Source organism: Trachymyrmex cornetzi, unplaced genomic scaffold (assembly GCF_001594075.2).
Source record: "Trachymyrmex cornetzi isolate Tcor2-1 unplaced genomic scaffold, Tcor1.1 scaffold23, whole genome shotgun sequence".
In the NCBI taxonomy this organism is placed as follows: domain Eukaryota; kingdom Metazoa; phylum Arthropoda; class Insecta; order Hymenoptera; family Formicidae; genus Trachymyrmex; species Trachymyrmex cornetzi.
The window spans coordinates 2,439,920-2,463,060 of NW_017296956.1; the positions used below are offsets into that span (position 1 = coordinate 2,439,920).

The following is a 23,141-nucleotide window of genomic DNA, read 5'->3' on the forward strand; positions in this document are numbered from 1 at the left end:
TTTCATACCATAAAAATTATGTCTAAGACATTTTGTCGAAAAATGAATAGTTTCGGAAATAATTGTTTGCTTCCATACTTTTTCCCCACCCTGTATATAAATATTGTATACACAAATACTTGATGCTTCTAAAGAAACGTGCACGGCACGGATGAGCCAATCGTGTGTACTAAGGGTTAAAAGGGTTGGTCGTCTTGTTCTTTCCTCAATAAAACTTAATCGCATGTGATATAACAAAGTTCGGGGCAATAATCGGGCAATCCTGGCGGGATAGTGCGATATACGCAAATGACCAGTGCGGACGTCGCAGACGAAAACGAAGGGACGGCGCGGCGGTCCCTCGTTTACAATGAAAGTACTTCCGCTGGTGTCCCAGGGGGCCCCGGCGCCACTCCTAACTCGCGGCGGCAGCGGAGATGGTGAACGGCAAATAAAAAACAACGCGCGCTCGATGAATGGGACCGACGTGCGTACGTACGAAACGCATTGCGTACGAATGAAAGAATGGCCCAGTCTCTCTCTCTTTTACTCTCTGGTACGGCTTCGTGCTTTTAAATTGGATCGCGTACAAGTGCGACCGATGGCGGATGTCGCCAAATTACCGTGCGACTCCGGATTCACTCTCTCGCGCTTCACCCGTCTCGCTCTCTCTCTCTCTCTCTCTCTCCGTTTCTCTCTCAGTTCCTTTCTATCCGAAACGGAAGTGCGAATGAGAAAAACGGGGAAATTGGGAGAGTAACTGGAGTCGCGCGCTTGTTGTATTTCCAGTTTCCGTCGCACGACGAGATAAATAAGTATGATCCTTTGTCAATATTTACTTTTGTCATTGGAGAGAGAGAGAGAGAGAGAAATTAAACTGTTTTTTAAAGTTATTTGATTATGTGAAGAAGATGGAGATTTAAATTAGTAATATGTATATCAAACATTCGATATAGATACAATTATTTTGTAAAGAAAACTTTGAATTCTCTCTATGTAAAGTTATAAAAAGTTATAAAAAGGGTTATTTCCATGAAACTACGTTTCATAGGATTATAAGAGTTAAAAGAATTATCACAATTAAAAGAAATTATTTTCTGTTAACACTTGTCATTAGCTTATTATTTCAAAATCGTCAAAAATACACATTCCAATGAAAGGATTTTCGGGGGACCGGAAGGATATCCAGTAACGCGTGTCTCCAGGAACAGGGAACGAGCGAGATAATTAACACCGTAAAAAAAAAAGAACAGAAAAGATCCTGGCGTGCCTAATTGTCATGTCTGCGAAAAAAAAAAACATCAATGAGTCGGACTCGTTCGTGCCGCTCAGGATATCGCGCGCGACTCGGCGTTCGTTGGACGCGTTGCGGAACGGGGCCTGGAAAACGAATTACCACGCGAATTGCGCTTAAAACGATTTCCTCCCTCGGCTCGTTTCACGGTTCGTAAGTTGCCAGTAACGCGTACGAGTAACGGATTGGGGCAACGTAGGTGGAGGAAGACACTTCGCGATCCTAGACATTTACGCGCTTCGACGCGACCCACTTTTAGCCTTTAGCTAAATTGTCGCATTCTTTTGGCTGAGATAACGATTTTTTACTTTTTAATTCCACTCGATTTTTTATCTTTCGTCTCGCGCCCGAATTGCATCAGTTATTTTAAATTTTTTTAAATTTTAACAGAGGATAAAATTAAATTTTGTCTTGTTTTTTATATTTAATATATTTTTATGTATTTTTAAATTCTGTCTTATTTTTTTTATATATACACAAAAAAGGAAGTAAAATATTTACTGCTAATCTATTTTTAGAAATCTACCTTCGTAATTGATTTATCTAATTAATCGATATGGAGTGTACTGCGTGTTTGTCGATCTCATTCAACGTTCACTCCATGATCAGCGGATTGACTTTACGTCTCTTCCGGTAATTTCACAGGTCGATAACGACGAATTAATACCGCTGGAATTTCTTTTGTTCGACGCCCTCTCATTTTTTTTTTGGTTGGCTCTCGGATATTAATGTAGCCTTGCATCCCCTCGCCTCCGGAAATATCCGTCGATGACTACTTCCGATCTCTACGAAGAGTTTATTATTAATAAATTGCACTCGTTATTCGAGATAAAATATATCCAACGCTTTTGTGACAAACAATAAAAACAAAGGTATCAAAATTAATTAATTAAACAAGTTGCGTGTTAAAATTATAAATGTATAAGAAATTTAAATCTTAAATGTTTTTCTTATGATACACTCTACATAGCATTTTCTTTATGAACACTTGGAGAAAAACGTTAACCACGGACAAACAATAAACACTTATTTCCGTGTATCATGCGCCAAGAAACCAGACGATCGAGTGTGTTTGTCTGACAACGTAGTAAAGTGAAGGACCACTGACAGCGATGTATCCATACAAATGTCCCTGCTTGAAAGTGGTCACTGCCAGAAGCCACTTTGACTTGAAAATTGCTGCCACGAGTGTAAAGATTGCCAGATGCTAACTACTACAACCAGAACTACTACTCTCAACTACTACAACTAATGAATGGAAAGAAAGAGATTTAGTATACTATTTGGCGGAATTTTTCTATAAACATCACCGTTATTATAAAAAATTGTTACTTATTAAAATATATAGAGATATCTGCATTTAAAAGTGATATTTAAACGAATGTTGTACCTATATATTGAAATAAGATCAACAGCGAACAGAATTCGAGATGTAATGTAACAAATATAATAATTTATCATTTATTAATATAACAAATTTTATTCATAAAAATGGAGTACTGTATGTTTTGTTTACACAGAGTCTTCTTCAACAGTGATAATATTCATAAAGATTTTACATAATTAAAATATTAAAACGGAACATGAAAGTCTTTTAATCTTTATTAATAAAATTTGTCATACTATATATAATAAATTATTTGACATATTACAACATCTCGAATTTTGCTCATATTGACGTTATTTTTCCATATTGCTTTGAATATTATGTGCTATATAATATTTACCTATTTTCAAGAGTACATAATAATTTATATTATAACGTCTTATTTTGATAAATAATATAATAATATATAAAATATAGCAGATATAAAAATTATCATGGACAATCAAAGCAAAGGAGGATCTTTTAACAGTATTTACTAAAAAATTTGACATCGATAATCGGTTTCATGTAAATCAGCAGCTCATTATAAAGACATTACTTAAAGAAGACGATCCAAGGCGCCGTTACCTTTTTTCCTCTCTACTCGTCTATAATTGCCAGAGCCAGACTGAGAACAGTAAATGGGGTTAAAGTAAAACGAGGAGAGGACAGATAAATGCTCGTTCGCGGTAGGACGAAGATCTACGATCTACGGGGAGCCGCGTATGTGGAGGAAGGGCCCAGCTGGGGACATAATACCCGGTGAGGATTTAATGAGGAAGTGAGAAATTAGCGGCCGCTGCGCCGAGTCGCTCAGCTCGGCCATTTTCTACTGTCTGATAGTTTTGTCAACCCCCATTATGCGGATGGCTAGATCGTTTAAAAACTCATGTTTGACGAGGCACGTCGAATTAAAGCGCCCAGATGTTCGTTACAACGAATTAAACCTCGAAATCCGTACATCCTTTGCTTCACAGAAAGCTGATATTTTCTAAGGAACAAAAAAGTAAATTGATAATCTACTAAAAATAAGCTGTAAATTAATCGAAATAATCGAAAAGGGCGAAGAGTTGTACAACGATGTCACTGCGGTCATAAATTAGATAAGACATTAATCAACAGTTTTTTTTTCTCAGCGTACTCACATGATAAGGAAACGTAAGTAAAATAAACATTTTAGGTTTTCGCATGACTATTTATGGCTATCGGAATTACAAAGCAAATTTTGATGCTAGATATCTGACTCGATATGAGACTCGAATTGTATACATTTAATTCAAACGTGTATAAATTCCAATGTTAGTACGTTTGAATATTTGTCTATTAAATATATATAAATAATTTAAATAAGTTAAAATTTAAGTAAGCTTATTTTTTCAGTCTATTTTTAATTATTCGAAGAGTCGCCAAAACTTTACGATATAGCAAGAATCGAACTTGCAAATGTTTTTTACCAATTTAAAATGCCAATGAAAGATCACTAAATACCGCTGACATAATTCTGCGATTAAAGAAAACAAATTTATTTGTAGCGGGAAATTAACGACTACGATTTGAGATGTGACACTCGCGTCTCGATGATTTACCAGAACTGTCGTAGAACTCCAGCGTCAAATGATTATTAATAACGTTTATCTGGTACTGGAGGTTCCTTTCCTTCCACGGACTTTTCATACGAGCTGACCTATGTGATACCCTCGAACACCATCATATACACGCGTGTTATTATGAGCGTATAATGCGACGAGCGTCTCGAAAGTTCCATCCACAGTTCACGTCAGACTTGTATCTTTTTTTAAGTATAATTATCAAACAATCTTGAAACCTAGTGTGCGTATTGAGAGATGAAATAATCAAGAATTGTTAATGAAAACTAAACATAAGTTTATTATTAAAAAAGCTGCCTGTGTCTGTTTACAGTTTTAGTTATTCGGATTTTTCACTGTTACATTAATAATTAAATGCAATTTTTTACCAACAATATAATGATAAAATATAGTATAGGCTGTTTAATACATGTGGATGATTGTAATTTTATCGAAAGTATTCGTAAACATCTCATTCGTGTCTGTTTTGACAGTAAATATATGTGATGTAAGACAACGACAAAAAATATCGGCATTGAGAAATATCAATGTTATATCTCAGACCGATTTTTTAAAATTATATTTTTCGAGTGTAATTATTATGTTTCTCTCAAAAAATATAACTGTTTTAAAACTGAAAAACAAACATTTAGCATAAATTAATTCGTAATTAAATTTCAATTAATTTTATAATTAGATTAAAAATAAAAGTACGTCACAGTTCGCTCAAGGAAATTGGGTTTCTCGTACGATGTAATTTGCTTATTATTCTGCAATGCCCAGTGCAGTATTATTTATATGCGGCGCCTCTCGAACTAAGCGGAGTGTCGATCAGTTCGCCAATTGTTAAATAGCACCTCTTGTATCCGGAGGTTAAAATAGATCTACTATATATTACGAAATTATACTTATCTATTTATTACTAAGGCCGATAAAATTATCACAATGGAGTGACAAGAAAAAAGTAAGGAGAAAAAAATATTGTTCTTTCATGAAAAGTACTATTTCAATTAAATATGTATGATAGAAAACTATGGAATTAAAACAAAATCATCGTATTAGTTATAATTTTAAAAAATGTGATGATCGAAATGTTCCAAAAACAGAGCTACAGATCTATTGTAGAAATCGCTACGCTCTCAAAACACTCGAGAGACAAGTTGCTTCTGTATATTTATACTTTCAGTTACATTTGAATGCTTGTTTCATTTTAATGTTTTCTTTAAAAACTCAACAACACTTTATACATCTATGTCCGACGTATTGCATAAGAAATTTCTCACATTCAAAAGAATAAAAATCTAGAGCATTAAAATTTATTCAAATTCGCTTTTAGCCATTTATTTCTTGTATAATTAATATTTATTCGTTTATCGCATCGTATGTACAATATTTAAAATTCAATAATAATATTAAATTTAAATGAAGAAATCAAACTAATGCAAAAATCATACATATTATATGTCTCTTCTCTCAGTATACATATATCAATTAAATCTATATAAAGTAACTTAAAAAACTTTCGCATTTAAAAAAATAATAAAACTAATTGAAACCAGATTAATAAGAATTAACAGCGCGTTAATGAAGCATGCAAATATAAAGACGACTTGTTCTTTTTTATTGATGAATGCATAAAATATTGAACTTTGGAGTCCTCTTCAACAATAATAGTTACATTTATCTTTATAAATTTATTCTCAGTTCCTCTGGGTTGAGCAAAGTCATAAAACAGTACTCACTAAATTTAAATATGTATTTTTATTTGATGTGAACACGGGCCTTCTCTCAAGGATTATTTTCAAGAGACTACCATGGCCCCGAAAGATTCACATCAATAAACCATAAGATAAACAATGTGCATTGGCGTAGTGAAAGCTGAGCCGTACGCGTTCTCGGTTACAGCTGGCTTGTTGTCGACGACAAATGCCCACATCCTCTCGTGCAGAAAGTTAATGCGTTAAACTTCAGTTCGCAAATCCATGCCCGACATGGTACCATGCAACGAACGTCTTATGAACGTGGGCGTTACTTGAGGCACGTGCCAAGCAGCCCGAGATCGGCCACGAAAAATTACTGTTTCGCCACGTAGCGGCACGACGAGTTATGTCACTTTGCTCCGGATAACGTGACCCATTGTTCGACCACTTCCGGAGTTGTATTTTAGCGAATTGTTGAACGCTCGACGACCTTCGGTGGAAGGATGCGCATCGGACAGACCGATTTTCCACAAATCCAATATATACGCGTGATGCATTTCATTGTTTGCCCAGAACATGAAACATTAAATGTGTTGAGATGAGATAGCCGCGAATATTGTATGCAATTACTGCGAAAAATTTTAATTATTAAAAGAAATAGCGCCAAATTAAAAATAATAGTAACCCCTCGTGAAATATGTTTTGTTTTAAACGCTCTTAAAAGAGAAATATAAAAATTATTTATATATTTATCGAATTTTGTTTAGATACTGCGATATAATATTAATTACGTAGGTATTTTACTTAAATTCATTATGCTCTAAAAGGTAATTCATATCGTTTTCAAGAGGGAAGACTTGTATGAAGGCAAAGTTCGTCATCCAAACTTGAAAATATTTTTATGGCCTTTATGTTTATATTAAATTATTTTTATTTCATTTACATTAGAATATTTTATTTTTATATACACAAAATGAATAGTTTTATTAAAGATAAAAATTTGGTTATATAGAGATATAGGTTTAAAAATTATTTTGAACTGTCAAAATAATTATGTAGGTACAAGCATGATGATAATGTTGCAAAAAATTTTTATATTTCTAGCAATTAGTTTGAGTGTCTAATATAATTATTTTTAATGGTCCAACAAAATTGTTTTTACAACTAGCTAATTTTTTAAATAATTTCGGCAAAACTGTTTATTATGTATATTACCTAGCACATAATTAACAAAGTTTATTCATACAAAAGCAACAACATTCGAAAAACTAGCACTGTAGATTCTATAGCAAGAAGAAACCAACATGAAACAATGCATTTATTTTACTTACTGGAAAGAAGATCAAGGATAATTGTTTTCTGCATTTTTGGTTCGAAATTTTTTACAAGATTTAGTAAGACTGAGATCGTTCCTTCTACAAATACGTGAAATTAGAATATCTCTACTGTCGTTTTCTTATCTTTATGTTTATTATTGCAGTGTACAAAAGGCTGCGAAGCATGGGAACAAGCGCTCGACACAAGCTGCCAAGCTGTTTGCGTTAGTATCGCAGTCATTTTTATTTTTATGACATTTATTATCAGAGAAACTTACGTAAAGCTGCACTATACTCGTAACGTAGTTTTTCGCACGACAGTTTTACGTAATATTTTCTTAATTTTATAGAAATAAAACTCTTAATGTCAGCCCGATATATGTTTACAGAATGGGACGCAAGAATTGTTACCACCAAAGGAATTGTACTGCGTTTTGGGCTGCCACGACGCGTTAAATCGTTACTTTCAACAGCTCAAAGGTAATTGTGTATCTCTCGAGATATTAATTTAAAATTATAAATTACTTGATAGCTGTACATTTATTCACATAATAAATGTAATACACAAATACAAAATTAAATTATTATTATAAATCTTATCAGAGTAAAAAGTATTTTTATTTGATGTCAACATAAATCAACATATTGCTTCAAACTCACTACCGTTAAATATCACTTTATGCAACCTAATTGTATTTAAGTATGGAACACTTAGATACGTAAAAAAAAGTACTAATATATATTTAAATTTGAAAAATGCATATCTTTGATTGTGTACTTCCTTTCTCTCTCTCTTTTTTATGTTATTAGTTTACATAAAGTTGTTCTGACATGCTTAAAGAATGTTGTTGATTAATAATTGCCATCGTAAATTAATTTTAATTCGGACATAGATTAAAAATACTTAAAGATATTTTCATACACAATTAACCGTTTTCATATAATTCCATTATAATTTCTTATTTTTTATATTACTTTGCTATTTTTAAAAATTCGCGAATTCCTTACTATACTGATCAAACGACGAAACCTCGAGAGGTACTTCATCGTAAAGATCGAAATTGGTAGTATCACCGCTATTACTACAATGAGGAATAAAACTCGGCTGTACTTTCTGATGATAAATCTCGATCCAGTTGATAGATTTGAACCAGCGGTGCCTCTTGATGTCCATACTACCGTCTTTCAAATTGCCGCATCTTCTCGTCAGATCCACTTGCAAAATATTCTTCAGTATATCCCTCAACTCTTCTCCGAAATGATGCGCGAACTTGTATTTACCAGCAATGATCTTCTCGTAGATCTTCATAGGATCGTGCGCGTAGAAAGGAGGATATCCTGCGTTCATTTCGTAGATCAGCACACCAAAGCTCCACCAGTCGACGGCTTTGCCGTAACCCTTTGATAAAATTACCTCTGGCGCTAGGTATTCTGGTGTACCGCACAATGTCCATGTGCGACCGTCCACCATTTTGCAGAAACCAAAGTCGGTCATCCTGATGTAGCCAGAGTTCTGTATCAGAATGTTCTCCGGCTTCAAGTCCCGGTAGATCAAACTGCAGTGGTGCAGATATTCCAAGGCTAAGGCTACTTGGGCGGCATAAAACTTCGCTAGCGACTCATCAAACTTCCCCATACGTCTGAGATGGGTGAACATCTCGCCGCCCTGTGCGAACGGCATCACCATGTACACATACGAATTGTCCTTAAAATAGGAATTAAAATACGTTTATGTGTCTGTTTTATAAAAGAGCTTTTTGGACATCTATTAAATGTAGAGAAATTATTCGGTTTTTTAAAGCTATCATTTTCTTCAAAGAAGCTACACTCTAAAAAATATTGTGGATTTAACATCATGTGATATTTATATAATTTTTACTCTGCGAAAAATAAAATTATTGAGAAAAATGCGAACCTGGTGTATTATCAACAGATAATTTGTGATAATAGACCAGGTTGGCATCTTTCTAGCACTTCTTTTTCCCATTGTAACAATAAAGATGTAGTGGTGACTTCTCTCATATGGCTATGGTGCGCAGCATGCTGATTGTACAGTCATATGCGACCTACAGCGTCCGATTCCGAACAATGATTTTTGTTAGAGAAGTTCTCTTGGCAAAGATACTTCTCGGTAGTTTGCCATTGCCTGCCGAGAGGAGCTACGAGCGTTCGAATAATTTTTTGGTTCTGCCTGGGATCGAACCCGGGATCTTTTGGCATAGCAGTCTCGTGCGCTGCTACTATGCCACGCTCGCACTCCGTGAAAATTATATAAATCTATATCATGATAATGTTGATATAAACGCTAAGGATTATAAATCCACACTGTTAATATTAACATTAACATGGTGAGAATTATATACAAGACATCACATGTTATTAAATCTACACCAATATTTTTTACAGTGTACGCAATTTATTTCCATACTTTGATATATCATTAAACGTTTTGTGAACATTGTAGTTCATTTCGTAATGGTGAGAAACAATTCGATAAGCCGCTTCTCTGAAGGAGAAGTTCTGATAAAGTCAATTGTAATGTGACAGTGTTTAGGAAACGTTGTCACTTAATAATGTATAATGTATGGAGACAAGAAGATAATTAGATAACTCGCAAACTGTGTAACTTCTTTGTGAATTTAATTTCTTGTTTAAAAAAAAAATTCTGTGTATTTACGAGACTTGAAAGATTAGTAACGTTACTATTTCAATTCTCAACCCTTACTTTGAAGCAGAACTCCATGAAGACCAGAAAGGGAAAGTTGATAGACTGCAGGATCCGTTTTTCGTTAAGCGTGTGATCTACTTGTTTTGTCTTCACCAGGTTTGCTTTGTCGAGAACCTTCATGGCATAGTACGTGTTCGTTGACCTGTGCTTTACGAGCATAACGCGGCCGAAGGCACCGGTGCCGACAGTTCGGTAACGCTCGAAATCATCTGCCTTCCCCTGATCGTCCATTTTTATCCTCCACTTTTCCATGAACGACGTCTTCAGGCCGTCCAGAATTTCGTTATATTCCATAAACATCCGTTCTCTTTCAGTGTCGACCATTGAGCGTTCAAATCGCGTTTAACGCTTCACTTTCGAAGTGGAGGGTTAAGATGATATGACAGAGCGTATTGTTTAAAATTGCTCTGCGTAACGATATGATCTTATATTGTTTTTCATAATTCCGTTGCGTTGCAGTATTATTTCTGCTCCTGCATTATTTCTATCAAAAAAATTAAATTCTTTTTTAAAAATTATTTCCGCTTTCTGTACACACATGTACACTCCAGATCAAAAGTTTGGAAATATTTTTTAATAATTGATATTTTTGGGATTGTTTAAACTCAAATATTCAACAATGTGTTTTTTAACAATAAATTCTTTAGATGATTATTCACAGTTACTGTGGATTTAAAAAATTATTATTTAAAAAAATGCATTATACTTATTTGAAAATAAGTAAATCCAAGAAATGTCAATTTTTAAAAAGTTTCCAAACTTTTGGTCTGTAGTGCATTTATAGATATAAATAAAATTAAGTATTTGTACTTTAGTTATAAAGTTTTTTCTACACTAAATAAGAAAATCTTTTCAATGAACAGCGGAAATCGGTATTCCACCAGCGCCGGCATTGGTTGCGGACTCATTGACGGCGACGTCGCTCAGCCTCGAATGGAAAGGTGTAGACATAGACAGACGCGCTGGCATTTCATACTTGGTGCAATGGAGATACGAAGAATTAGCTGAGACGTGGCAATATTGCCGCAATCAGTCATGGGGCGAAGGTGATCAGATACTAGTGGAGAACCTGCAGCCGTACACAAAGTACAGGGTATGTAAGGAATGAAAAGAAAACGGGGCAAAATTGGAAGCATAATAATTGAACACGGAAATGAAGAAGGATTAATTGAGGAGATCTCTTCATTAATTACAAATTGAGAATTAATTTTCTACTCATACTTGTAATACTTTAATAAATCACTGTTGCTCATATATTAACGAAATATAAAATTATTCCCATTATCCTCGAGAGATTCCGTCAATAAACGTTAATCTAGACTTAATGTAGACTTTAAGTGGAATATTCTTAAACTGTTGAACCATTTCTTTCCTTACGGATACCTCTTCATGAAAACATTCATGAAACGAACGCTGGCGTTTACAGTTTCGCGTAGCGCTACTCCTGAAATCATCGCAACACAATCCAGAGCCGATCGTCTCAGCACCGAGCGTGGTAATATTAACATACGCGGCCGATCTACCGACATCAGCACCGGTAATTGTAAGAGTGGCAGCGGTAGACAGTTACCGCGTCTCTGTATCTTGGGAACCAGGCCCATTCCCGAACGGGCCACTTTTGTCTTATGTCCTGCGTCTGCAAGGGGTTGAACACAAGGGGTTGAACCAGCTTAAGGTACACGCCACGCCAGAAAGTATATAGTCTAGAGACATGTTTATTCTACATTTTAGCATACGCATTGACGTGTCCTTCGCGTTACTTACTTGTGCACAAGCATTTCTTCTTTTCTTTCAACTCTGTGCACTGCCATATAGTCGACATTTTCATGCGCTTGCAAGGCGCATCGGCGTCGTCACGCTTTGTATACTATCTAACTGTTGTTTGCAAAAGAAAGATGTGCAACTGGTTCTGCAAGGTAGACTCCGTTATCCTATTTGAAGAGAATTTATTGGCCACATAAATTAAATTTTAATTAGGAATCGCGATATAGAAGATAATATCTGCTGCTACATTAAAAATATTTAAGATTTTTTCCGTCATGATATTGACTTCTATTGAAGTATTCGATATCCTAAAGATGAAAGCCAATAAATTTTACTTCATACCTTTTAGCTTTTTGTGTTGCATACTAATATCAATTTACAAAAAATGCATGCTTTACGAAGCATTAATGCCACGCAAAGTATTACTGCGCACGTATTCATTGATAAAATTTCTGAATATTCAAGAAATTTTTATTTCTTTAGTTACTCAGATAGCGTAATTTTCTTATTTTGTTTTAAAGAATAAGAAAAGTCGGTGAATCGAGTATCGTAAAATCTTTATGCAAGCGCAATGGCATTAATTATTTGATCTTAACTTCGATTATACTGCTTTAATGGTAAATTCCTCGCATCTTAATTATGGTATCCTCTAACATTAGTCCGACGACTTGCACAAACCAGATTATCTGCAAAAGTTTCTGGCATGGCGTTCTTTTATTCTCCTGCATATCTACTTCCCAGCAATAGGGATGCGTTTCCATGAGTTATACAGTATATCTTACATTTTATCGACAGGATATTCCAGTCTCCGAGAATACCGATCACTATATGTTTCAAAACCTCGAACCCAATCAGAATTATTCTGTTAGTGTGACTATGAGAAATAGTGTCGGTGAGGGTCCGCCTGCAACTATCTATATTTCTACGATTCCAGAACCTACCGGTACGTTACGAGAAAATTAATATATATTTAACGTTAACCCAAAAAGGAATTTGTCACACGATATTTAACTTTTCAAGAAATAGAGTATCCTTCGACAGTAGAAAGAATACAAATCTTGTTTTCTGCCAAAAAAATATAATATACGCAAAATAGTTTAAGATAAATATCGTCAATCTTATTATTTATTGACCAAATTTCATTCAAACAATCTAGCTTTTTAACGTACACTTTTACAGACTTTGTAATTTACGTCTATGACATGAAAATGTACGTTTTGAAATGACTAATAAGACGAATAATGACAAATTTTAGTCAAGGATACTCAACAACCGATTCTCATCCTCGGAGGTGAGCATTTGGTCATGAAGCAGGGTGCTGATATGTTGGATGAGCCTAGCGTCGTTTACGAAACCAGAAGTGTAATCCGCGGCGTTGCAATACACGTGGCATCGGCTCAATTATTCGTTTCTACTTCGATGGGTTATGTGTACCGAACTTCGATCATCAAGCAATCCATACCGAGGGCCATTTTGATCCCCGACGGAGTGAACTTCAAACCTTTGAGCCTTTCCGTTGACTGGCTGAATCTTCACTTGTACGTCTTAGGAGAAGTAAAACACGCGACAACCGCGACGTGGCAGATAGCCAGATGCAATCTCGATGGCAAGAGTTTGACAGTGGCCGTAGCTGGACTTCTAACTCGACCCTCGCATATCGAGATTGATCCTTACAACGGATACCTTTTCTGGGTCACTAAAGCGGGACTGTACAGATTAGATTTAGCCGTTATCAGCAACGGTGTGAAACATGAGGTGCCAATTATTTTTATTTTGTCATTATATTATCAAAGTCTTTACTTTTTTAAATTATATTAAGAGACGTAAAATATTTATATATTTAAAATTAATTATTTTCGATTTTAAATGTATAAAGATTTTGCGTCTCTTAGTCTACAACACTTTAAATAATCTTTAAAGATGTCACGACATTGATAAATATAGTAATTACATTTTAAGAATTTCTCGATGTTATTTTTTTTAGGTTCGACCAGATTTAATTCTCGAAGATGCTCATTTGGGTGCTTTTACGGTAGACCATACGAATTTTCGATTGCTCGTTCCTGACCACACTAAAAACACAGTGATATCTGTATCGTTAGATGGTCGCGAAGTTGTTAATCTTCGCCCGAATACGCAGAAACCGAAATTCAATAACGTTATTTCACTAGCTATGGCAAACGGACTGTTCTACTGGACTAATGGCGAAGAGGTCCTCACTGAAGGCTATCATGCTGGTCAAAACAGATACTTCCACAATTCCTATCCTGACAAGTAATATTTTTTTTAATTTTCAAAATGATTTTATTCAATTTTATGCGTTTAACTGCAAAATTAAAATATTAATTATGCTTAATAAAACATTAATAACGCATAACTATTCCTTTTCTTTTAGGTCTGACACTTCCTTCGTAAGCGTGACCGTATTGATGAATGCAAGTCAGCCGGTTCCAGTGCCAGTGAATCCACCCACAGGAGTGCAAGCTGTTCTAGGAGCGGAAAGGGCAAAGGTTTCGTGGCAAGCTCCTCATTTACTGGGCGGCCAAGGAAAGGGCGCCTGGCAAAACTGGTCATACGAGCTCGAAATCAAGGACGAATCTACTGGCGAAACTATTCACCAAAAAGGTATCGCCGGATCGTCTCATACTGTTCATAATTTGCGAGAAAGATCGGAATATTCAATCAAAGCCGCGGCCTACACCAGCGCCGGCAGAGGACCGTGGTCCACGGAGTTTCGAGGACAAACCTTAAGGTAATATTAATAAATAATTTTATTTGGTAAGAAATTTAATGAATAATAAATAATAAATTCAATATATCAGGTTTATATAATTTTGATTTTAACTATTTAAAAAAAATTCTATACAATATTATCAATTACTTTTTTTTTTTTAATAAAGCTTTACGTGCGTAGAATTTATATTTACAAAGTTTTTGCACTTTGTGCCAATTATCTCAATTAGTAATTAAATAAAATTATATATTTAGAAACGGTTCACACGCATCTATCTTGTGGTCGTCGAACGAAGGAATTTTGAGAAGCGACGTAACTGGTGAAAATATCGACACGCTGGTTAACAAGGCGAGTTTAAAGGAGTCCGAAAACGAATTCCATATTGTTGATATTAGTTGGTATAAGGACGTGCTGTATATAGTGGGAAATAATTCCGCATTGTATCGTTATAATGTCAGCAATCATCAGAAAACAAAACTCAACATACATTCGGTGGGAAGCGTCGCTGTGGACTGGATATCGAAAAAGCTATATTGGGCAAATCCAAAACAGCAAATTGTAAATATAATTAGATCTTTAGTTTTTACCCAAGTGTATGTGTGTGTGTGTGTGTGTGTACTTAGTCTCCTTAATTTAAAACAAATTAACTATATTAAATTCCATTATTTACGTTCTTCATTGTTTTTAGATTAATTTATAATAAAAACGTAAATAGTAAATACTAACAAAAATAATAATAAAAATGTAAATAATTCCATTATTTACGTTCTTCATTGTATTTATAAAATTAAAAGCAAAAAATATTTACAGAATATGCATTACATTATAAGATTCTATGATTGCCATTTAAATCTTTAGCGATTGTAAAATTTTCATATTATTTTTGTATTCTATGGATATTATTTTCAATATACAGATAACAAGAGCGAACCTGAATGGATCTCAGCAAGAGCCGATGTCTATCTTAGCAATTGTAAAAGAACTCATGATTGACTCTCTCGAGGCGTACTTGTACTGGTCCACTGGTCACGCAGTGGAAGTTGCGCGACTGAATGGACAAGACAGGAGATACTATCACTTGGATGAAATTTTCAATGGAAAACAAGTGATGGGATTAACTCTCGATACTGAAAACAGATACGTTTACTGGATCGTTCGAAGCTATGAAAGTGGATCCATTGTCTACCGTGCACCTACGTCCGAAAGAATTTCAATGAATCAAAAAATCATTCCAGAAAAGGTACATTTTATGCGATCAAATGGTTTTATAAATTCCATTATTTTTAAATATTATGTATTAGTCATAATAATTATTTGTTATTACTTAATCATTATTTTAAGTGATAAAATTATAGATACATCTCGCGGCAACGACTTTAATTATTTATTAATGATATACAATAATTAAGCATAATAAAAATAAAATAAATAGTTAAAAATAAAAATAATATAAATAATAAATTTTTTAATTAAAGGTTTCTGCTTTGCAACATCCAAACATGCAAGGACCTTTGTGCTATTTTTCTGAGCACCTATTGTGGCTACAGGACGACAGAAACGCAGTGATCGGTGATCTCTCCGGTCAGAATACCGCGGTAATCAACGGAATCACTTTGTCCAGCTTGTACATGGTAGCCATTACGGATCCCGCGCATCATCAGTATCCAAAAAGTCTGACGTCAGAAACGGTGGTAGTTTTACCGAACGCAGTTGATTTCGATAGCATAAGAGTCGAAGGTACCTGGAGAAACTTCAACATATCATGGGACCCCGTGAAGAACATCAACTACGGCACGGTTTTTTACGAGGTGAAATTCGCAGATTACATTAATACGAATTCAAACCCGGAAATCACGATCGAAACGACAATGCCATACAACAATTCGGATCAGATCCTGCCCTATTCCGTTCTGGAAGTCACTGTAAAAGCATTTACTTACTGGGAAACGGCACATCATTCTCGGAAAATCCTGAGATCTCCACAGAGCGTACCGAGCCAGCCAACGTCTCCCAGAGCATTCGTAGAGTTCAGCAAGAAAAACGTACACATGGACATGAAAGTTTGGTTGATATTTAGGTACAGAATTTAGAATCCTATGCCTATACTTTTATTTTCTTTGATTTGTATATATCTTGTACAAATATGTAGAAGATTTAATTTCGCTACAGATATACGATATAGAAAACGTTAAAATATCTTATTTCACAGATGGGATCCGCCCGAGTTTACAAATGGAGTAATTCAAGGATACATTGTCGAATGTTGGCATGTCGTGAACAAAACGGAAGTATTTATTTGTAACAACTGCAGCATCGAAACTACCATGCTGGAGTATGCGACGTCTAATGTAACATCTAACATGACCTATTACTGCAAAGTAAGAGCGTATACTAAGATCGGTGCTGGTCCTTACACGGATCCTATCAATGTGTCGACCACGTACGAGAATCCGGTGCCCAAATTATTAGTCGCCACAAATGACGCTGTGAGATTGTCAGACTTGGATAGAGAGATCAATAATACGATCACCAGGCACGTTGCGAAAGAGATCGATTACTTGGGAGAGGAGAATAAGATTTACTGGATCAGCGAAATGCAGGAATTGGTGACATCGTTGACAAATGGAACCAGCGTGACAAAAATACTCGGTCTAAACAGAACCAATACGCACAGCCTCTGCGTCGATTGGGTAGCAAGAAATCTGTACTGGGTGGAAGGCGAAAACAAAGATAACAATAGAAACAGTTACATCAAAAGATTGGATTTAACAATGTTGCAGGCAGGCATAATCAAGTACAAAAATATCTTGAGAAGAGGAGGCAGTATTACAGTTTTAGATATCTTGCCATCTCTGGGGTACGTCAATATTTTTATCTATATAAAATATTTAAATTATAATTGTTATTTTTTAATTATTCAATATGCTAACTACTGTAATCAAGATAAATTATGATTTAAAAAGCATGAAATTGCAAAAAAAATGTATATGTATAGTTTTGATTATATTTATTTTAAAATGATATTTAAAATTAGAGGAAATAAAATATTTTTCAGGTCTTTATATTGGATTGAGCCAAATGACAGTATAATGCAGTCGGATTTCGAGGGAAAAAATGTGCAATACTTTTTTGGAAATAATGATAGCACGTGTACCTGTCCACAAAAACCAAAAAATGTATTCACATTCACAATTGACAAAACCAATATTCAAACACCGATGATGTATTGGACGTCGGATGAGAATCGATTAAACGTAGCTGATATTTACGGCTGCACGTGCGAAATGATATTAAGAGCGAGTTCCAATATACAGATTTTGACGGTCGATAAAATGAACATATACTGGTATGATGGAAAAAATCAAATCCATTTTTTGAGAAAGGAATATTTCTTCATGGAGGACAAGGAAAATGTATCTAATTCGGAAGTGAAGAATTTCTACCTACCTAATGTAAATCGAATCACTGCCTTTGGTACATCTTTACAACCCTATCCCATCATGAAATGCCTGATACCCCGTCAAACGGGCTATAATGTTGAGAGAGTGAACGAAACAGCGAATAGCATCATTGTTAGTCTTCCGGAACCCAAACTTGAGTACGGATGTCAAAAATATAGTTTACCCACTACGCTGTACACTATCAATGTGTCTCACCGTTTGAAGAATGAATCTAGTAAGTTTGAGCAGATCTGTGTGCAGACGTATGAGAGGCGTTACGAGATTCAGAATTTAAAGCCATTCACGGAATACAAGTTGAAATTGGCACTGAGCAATTTATACGAAAAAACATTGGAATTCGGTGAGGAGGTGGTGCTTAAGACCAGCGTGGGCAAGCCCAGCAGGCCAGAGAATGTTACGATTCAGGCTCTAACGCCAACGTTGGCGGAGGTCTACTGGATGCCACCCAAGATGCTGAACTCCGCAGTGGTGCACTACGAGGTGCATTGGAGGTCGAATGATCTTTTGCAGAACGGCATGCGACAGAAGGGCGAGCAGCTAATCGAGGAGCCCAAACGCACAACGGATGGCAGGTTTTTCACAACGCTGCAGCCGTTGTTGCCAGGACAGGAGTACCTGGTGTACGTACGCGTGTATCCTGTCAATTTCAACGATTTTTACAACGACAGTCTCAGGCAACGCATCCGCATGTACTCGGAGCCAAATAATTTAATAATGACCGGAGTCAGCGTAAACAGCATGAATATATCTTGGATCCCGACCGTCAATCTAACAATTGGTTACATATTGGAGTACCAGGACGTTGCAATGGAAAAGTGGCAAGTCGTGCAACACGTTGAGGTGAACGAGGACCAAGTGATGTATCGTATAGAACATTTGCAGCCACGTACTTTATACAAGTTTCGTTTGAGGCTGAAATATCCCAAGTATCAAAATTTCATATGGGAACCATCCGATGGGAGATTTACATTTCAGACACTCGGTAAGCGTATGACAGAGACATTATTAATATTCCACGCTTACCATAAGCATGTTTTAATATTATTATAAAAATAAATAATATATTAAGTTAACAATAAAGTTTTAAATAGAAGTAAGTATACTTTCTAAATTCTTTGGAGTAAAATTTCACTGTTAAGAATGAAAATTGAGCTAGTCTTGAAAAAGAGTGGCTCAATTTTCAATCTTTAAGAGTGAGATTTCACTCTTCAGTATAAGATTGACTCAAGTTTTAAAAAGTACTGAAATAAATTAAAAGAAACTTAAATTGGATTTTGTGCAATAAAGGTGACGTCCCGAGCGCTCCAGGAGTGCCTGCGGTAACAAAATTCCGAAATTCCGTGTATCAGTTAAATTGGGAACCCGCGCAAGCTCATGGCTCACAGGTGACTTTGTATCGACTGGAAGGCTTGGTCGTCGACGACAGTTACAAGCAAGATGACGGGAGTAAAGAGAACGAGCACTGGGATTTATATTACAATGGAACGGACAATTATTGGATAATTCCCGGAGACGTGGATCAGAAGTATAAGTTTCGCGTGCAAGCCAAAAATGCTTACGGTTTTGGCGCTTGGAGTAAATCGAGCACGATTATTGATTTAACGGAGTCTGCTGGAGGAATATTGGCTACGCAACAGCATCTACCGCTGATGCTGGGCCTCATCGCGATCGTTATTACCATAATGTTCGTGTGCTTTTGTTATTTTTTCTGCCGTAAGTATACTTGCTATGATGTTCGTGCTTTCAATTACAAATTAATTAAATAATAAAATAGCATTTTAAAAATTAAACTTATAATAGAACTTATTAAATTCACATTTAATTATATATTTATTATATGTCTATGTGGCAATATGTGATATTAGACGAGTATATTGTAACGCTATCCAGCAGTGTACCGACAACGGAAAGAAGACAAGAAGACAGTTTTACCTCCAATAGTGTCCGATGTCGAATTAGCGACCCTCCGCGAGATCCCTCGCGGAAACTTTGTTCAATCTAACGCGCTTTATGCGTCTACGTTACAAAATGATCCGGATGATTCTGCACTGCCTAAAATCAGACAAGAGCAAATCACGCTGGCAAAGTTCCTAGGCAGCGGAGCATTCGGAAAGGTAAGATTTAATCCTAAAATACAGAAATTAATTTTGAAGGGCTAAGAAATAAAGAAATAAAACTTGCACTTTTAGTTCTTTTTCTAATGTCTGAGATAAAATCAGATACGAGAAAAGAATTATTTTTGCAATATTAAAATTGAGAATCTTTTATACATGATTTATATATTAAATCAATTCTAAATGTCTCGCAGGTATTTCAAGGAAATGCCAAGGATTTAGAAGGACCGGGCATAACGCCCGTTGCCATAAAGATGCTACGAAAGGACGCCTCTTCGCAAGAGAAGACAGAATTTTTGCAAGAGGCAAGGCTCATGAGCCATTTTCGCCACAAACACGTGCTGAGGTTATTGGGTGTCTGCTTGGATACAGATCCTCCGTTACTCGTGTTGGAATTAATGGAGGCTGGTGACTTGTTAAGTTATTTAAGAGAGAGCCGATCCTTGCAACCCACAGACCCGCACGCTCTGCGTTTGCAAGATCTGCTCGCCATGTGCGAGGACGTCGCGCGTGGCTGTCGCTACCTGGAGGAGTTGCACTTCGTGCACAGGGATCTCGCGTGTCGAAATTGTCTGGTGTCTGCGAGAGATCGCGAAAATCGCGTCGTGAAAATCGGTGACTTCGGACTAGCCAGAGATATTTACAAGAATGACTATTACCGCAAGGTAATAAAAATGCAGACTTTTGGATAAGATAAGAAACTTCATAAACTGGCTCTCTTTCATTTTCACATCAAAAATATTATGTATCTCTATGCACAAGCGAAGCTTAAGAAAAATAATTATTTCTCTTTCCAAGAACGAGAAATTGAACGCGTTGTGTAATTTAATTCACACTCGTTTCTGGAACAGATATTATTCAAATAAAAGAAAGAAAACAATTTTTTTAATTAAAAATTAAAAATGACAATTTCAGGAAGGAGAAGGTTTGCTTCCTGTTCGTTGGATGGCACCGGAATCCTTAGTGGACGGGGTATTCACTTCACAGAGTGATGTTTGGGCATTCGGGGTGCTAATGTGGGAAATTACGTCTTTGGGTCAACAACCCTACCCTGCCAGGAACAATCTGGAAGTGTTACATTACGTACGTGCGGGCGGCAGGCTGCCAAAACCCCTCAACTGCCCTCCGACGTTACACCAGCTGATGTTGCGTTGCTGGAGCGCAGCGGACGCCAGACCGAGCTTCAAAATTTGTCTCGAGAGCATCGTCGTTCTGAGAAGTCACATAGAAGACGCGGTGCTGAGCCCAGTGCATGCTGGACATTATCTGGCACGCAGAGGTAAATTAATATTAATCCTTATTTGCGCGCATATCTCTGCATGGAACGAGGAATCTTTGCAAATCAATAGAATGTTGATTAAAATTATAATTTTTTATTCCCCCGCATTATGAAACAATATATTTACGAACCATTCGTCATGTATGTAACGTGGCTACTATAAATTTGCACATAATACATCGTTTACACACAATGTATAAGTGTGAGAAGTGTTTCTTTGGAAAACACACACACACACACACACACAACAGAATTCGTAAAATGGAAAAACTGCAACGAATAAAAAGTCTTCGTTACTTTTTGTAAATTTTCAGTATACATCAACTAAAAGTAACACAACATCAACATACAATTTCACACTCAACAATTTGAATATAACATAACAAATGTATACATAACAGTTACGTTATTCAGTGTAAAATTGTAATACTGATTACTTTTAAAGTTTACTGAGTTACGAATATTTGAAAAATAAAGAAATCTCGCAAATTACACAGGTTGACGTTTTAAAACTTTTTTTCTGCTGTTTGAATAAAAGATACCATTTCCGATGTATTTTCGCGCGCTGGACATGAATCCGGCAATGAAATTGCTCTATCACGTTAGGTTTTTGCGAAAAGTGAAGTTAAAAGCGTAAAAATTGACGTTTTTTTTTAGACATATTAAATTTCAAAAAATAACCAAACTCAAGGCTAATGAGATTCAGTTTTGGCAACCTGCGAGTGACTCTACATTGAACGTTCGAAAAATCTAATATTGTTCAAGAAGTTTGCTGATGAAGATTCAAAAGAGGATCGAAACATACAAATTTTCAAGATTTTGAATAAAGATGAAGTCATCACATCGGATGGATTAACAAAATTACTTGTGTAAGATTTATTGCACACCTCCGTTCGCGCTGACTCTTATTAGCCTTGAGTTTGGTTGTTTTTTGATTGTTTGATGAGAGAGAGTCCTTGTCAACATATTAATTTTTTTAATTTCTTCAGATTTAGCACAAAACGTTTTTCTTTGTGTGACTACGCAGAGATTATCTTGGTGAAAAGAAAGGTGTTAAAAAAAGTATATTTTAAAGATAAAAGTTGGCACTTTAAGATGCCGTAAATAAAAGAAGAAAAAAAAATTTACTTCGTTAGCAAAAAAATCATAAATATGTCAAAAAATACGTCAATTTAACCTTTAACTTCACTTTTCGCAAAAACCTGACGCGATAGAGCATTGCTGGATTCGTGTTCAGCACGCGAAAATACATCGGAAATGATATCTTTTATTCAAAAAGCAAAAATTACGTCGACCAGTGTTATTAGATTAATTTAGATTGCGTTTCTTGTACCGCGAAAAATAAGCATGTTTTTCATACATTCACATAACTCGACATTGTCAAATCATATGACGAAATCCGTTTTATCGTGAAACTTCTATCATCCTTAAAATGTATTGGAATATTACTCTCTATCTGCTTGAATACATATTGATCATTGCATGGCTCGTGCTTGCAGGCGTGTCTAACATGGCTTACTTTGCTGACGAGAATCAGAATCATAATAATTCAGGTAGGTCTTAACAAACATCGTGTGCCTTTCAGAGCTGGACATGTATTTAAAATACTTTTATTTTATTATGAAAAACAGTATTGGTAAGACAATTATATTTGGTATCTTGCGCTTGTTCGGAATATATGAAAATATTTTGTATTTTGTATTTCATGAGAACATATAAAAGTATTTTGTATTTTATATTTCAGTATTAATAACAAAAGATTATGAAAGTATTTTGTATTTTGTATTTTAAATATTAACATTGATAATCAACCTTATTAT

At 35.5% G+C, this 23,141-nt stretch overlaps 2 protein-coding genes across 5 annotated transcripts in view; one reads left to right on the top strand and one right to left on the bottom strand.

Annotated features, from left to right (window-relative positions):
• Nucleotides 1-23,141, top strand: part of sev (receptor protein-tyrosine kinase sevenless) — a 40,910-nt gene that overhangs the window by 15,909 nt on the left and 1,860 nt on the right. The window contains exons 3-20 of one of the 4 annotated variants that reach the window (XM_018506969.1): nt 7,406-7,465; nt 7,631-7,721; nt 10,833-11,062; nt 11,396-11,644; nt 12,529-12,676; nt 12,989-13,488; nt 13,718-14,007; nt 14,129-14,485; nt 14,722-15,025; nt 15,384-15,707; nt 15,943-16,544; nt 16,677-17,324; nt 17,523-18,910; nt 19,216-19,641; nt 19,819-20,042; nt 20,237-20,707; nt 20,958-21,321; nt 22,821-22,874. In XM_018506969.1, coding sequence (XP_018362471.1) covers nt 7,406-7,465; nt 7,631-7,721; nt 10,833-11,062; nt 11,396-11,644; nt 12,529-12,676; nt 12,989-13,488; nt 13,718-14,007; nt 14,129-14,485; nt 14,722-15,025; nt 15,384-15,707; nt 15,943-16,544; nt 16,677-17,324; nt 17,523-18,910; nt 19,216-19,641; nt 19,819-20,042; nt 20,237-20,707; nt 20,958-21,321; nt 22,821-22,874 — 6,730 coding nt within the window. The remainder of the gene's footprint in view (nt 1-7,405; nt 7,466-7,630; nt 7,722-10,832; nt 11,063-11,395; nt 11,645-12,528; nt 12,677-12,988; nt 13,489-13,717; nt 14,008-14,128; nt 14,486-14,721; nt 15,026-15,383; nt 15,708-15,942; nt 16,545-16,676; nt 17,325-17,522; nt 18,911-19,215; nt 19,642-19,818; nt 20,043-20,236; nt 20,708-20,957; nt 21,322-22,820; nt 22,875-23,141) is intronic. The other 3 variants (XM_018506970.1, XM_018506971.1, XM_018506972.1) reach the window with 3 other exon arrangements.
• LOC108760796 (cAMP-dependent protein kinase catalytic subunit beta) lies at nt 8,227-10,385 on the bottom strand. Its single transcript, XM_018506973.1, has 2 exons — nt 9,967-10,385; nt 8,227-8,946 (listed from the first exon to the last, which is right to left on the bottom strand). Exons 1-2 carry the CDS (start codon nt 10,291-10,293, stop codon nt 8,227-8,229), a joined length of 1,047 nt encoding a protein of 348 aa, XP_018362475.1. The 5' UTR covers nt 10,294-10,385.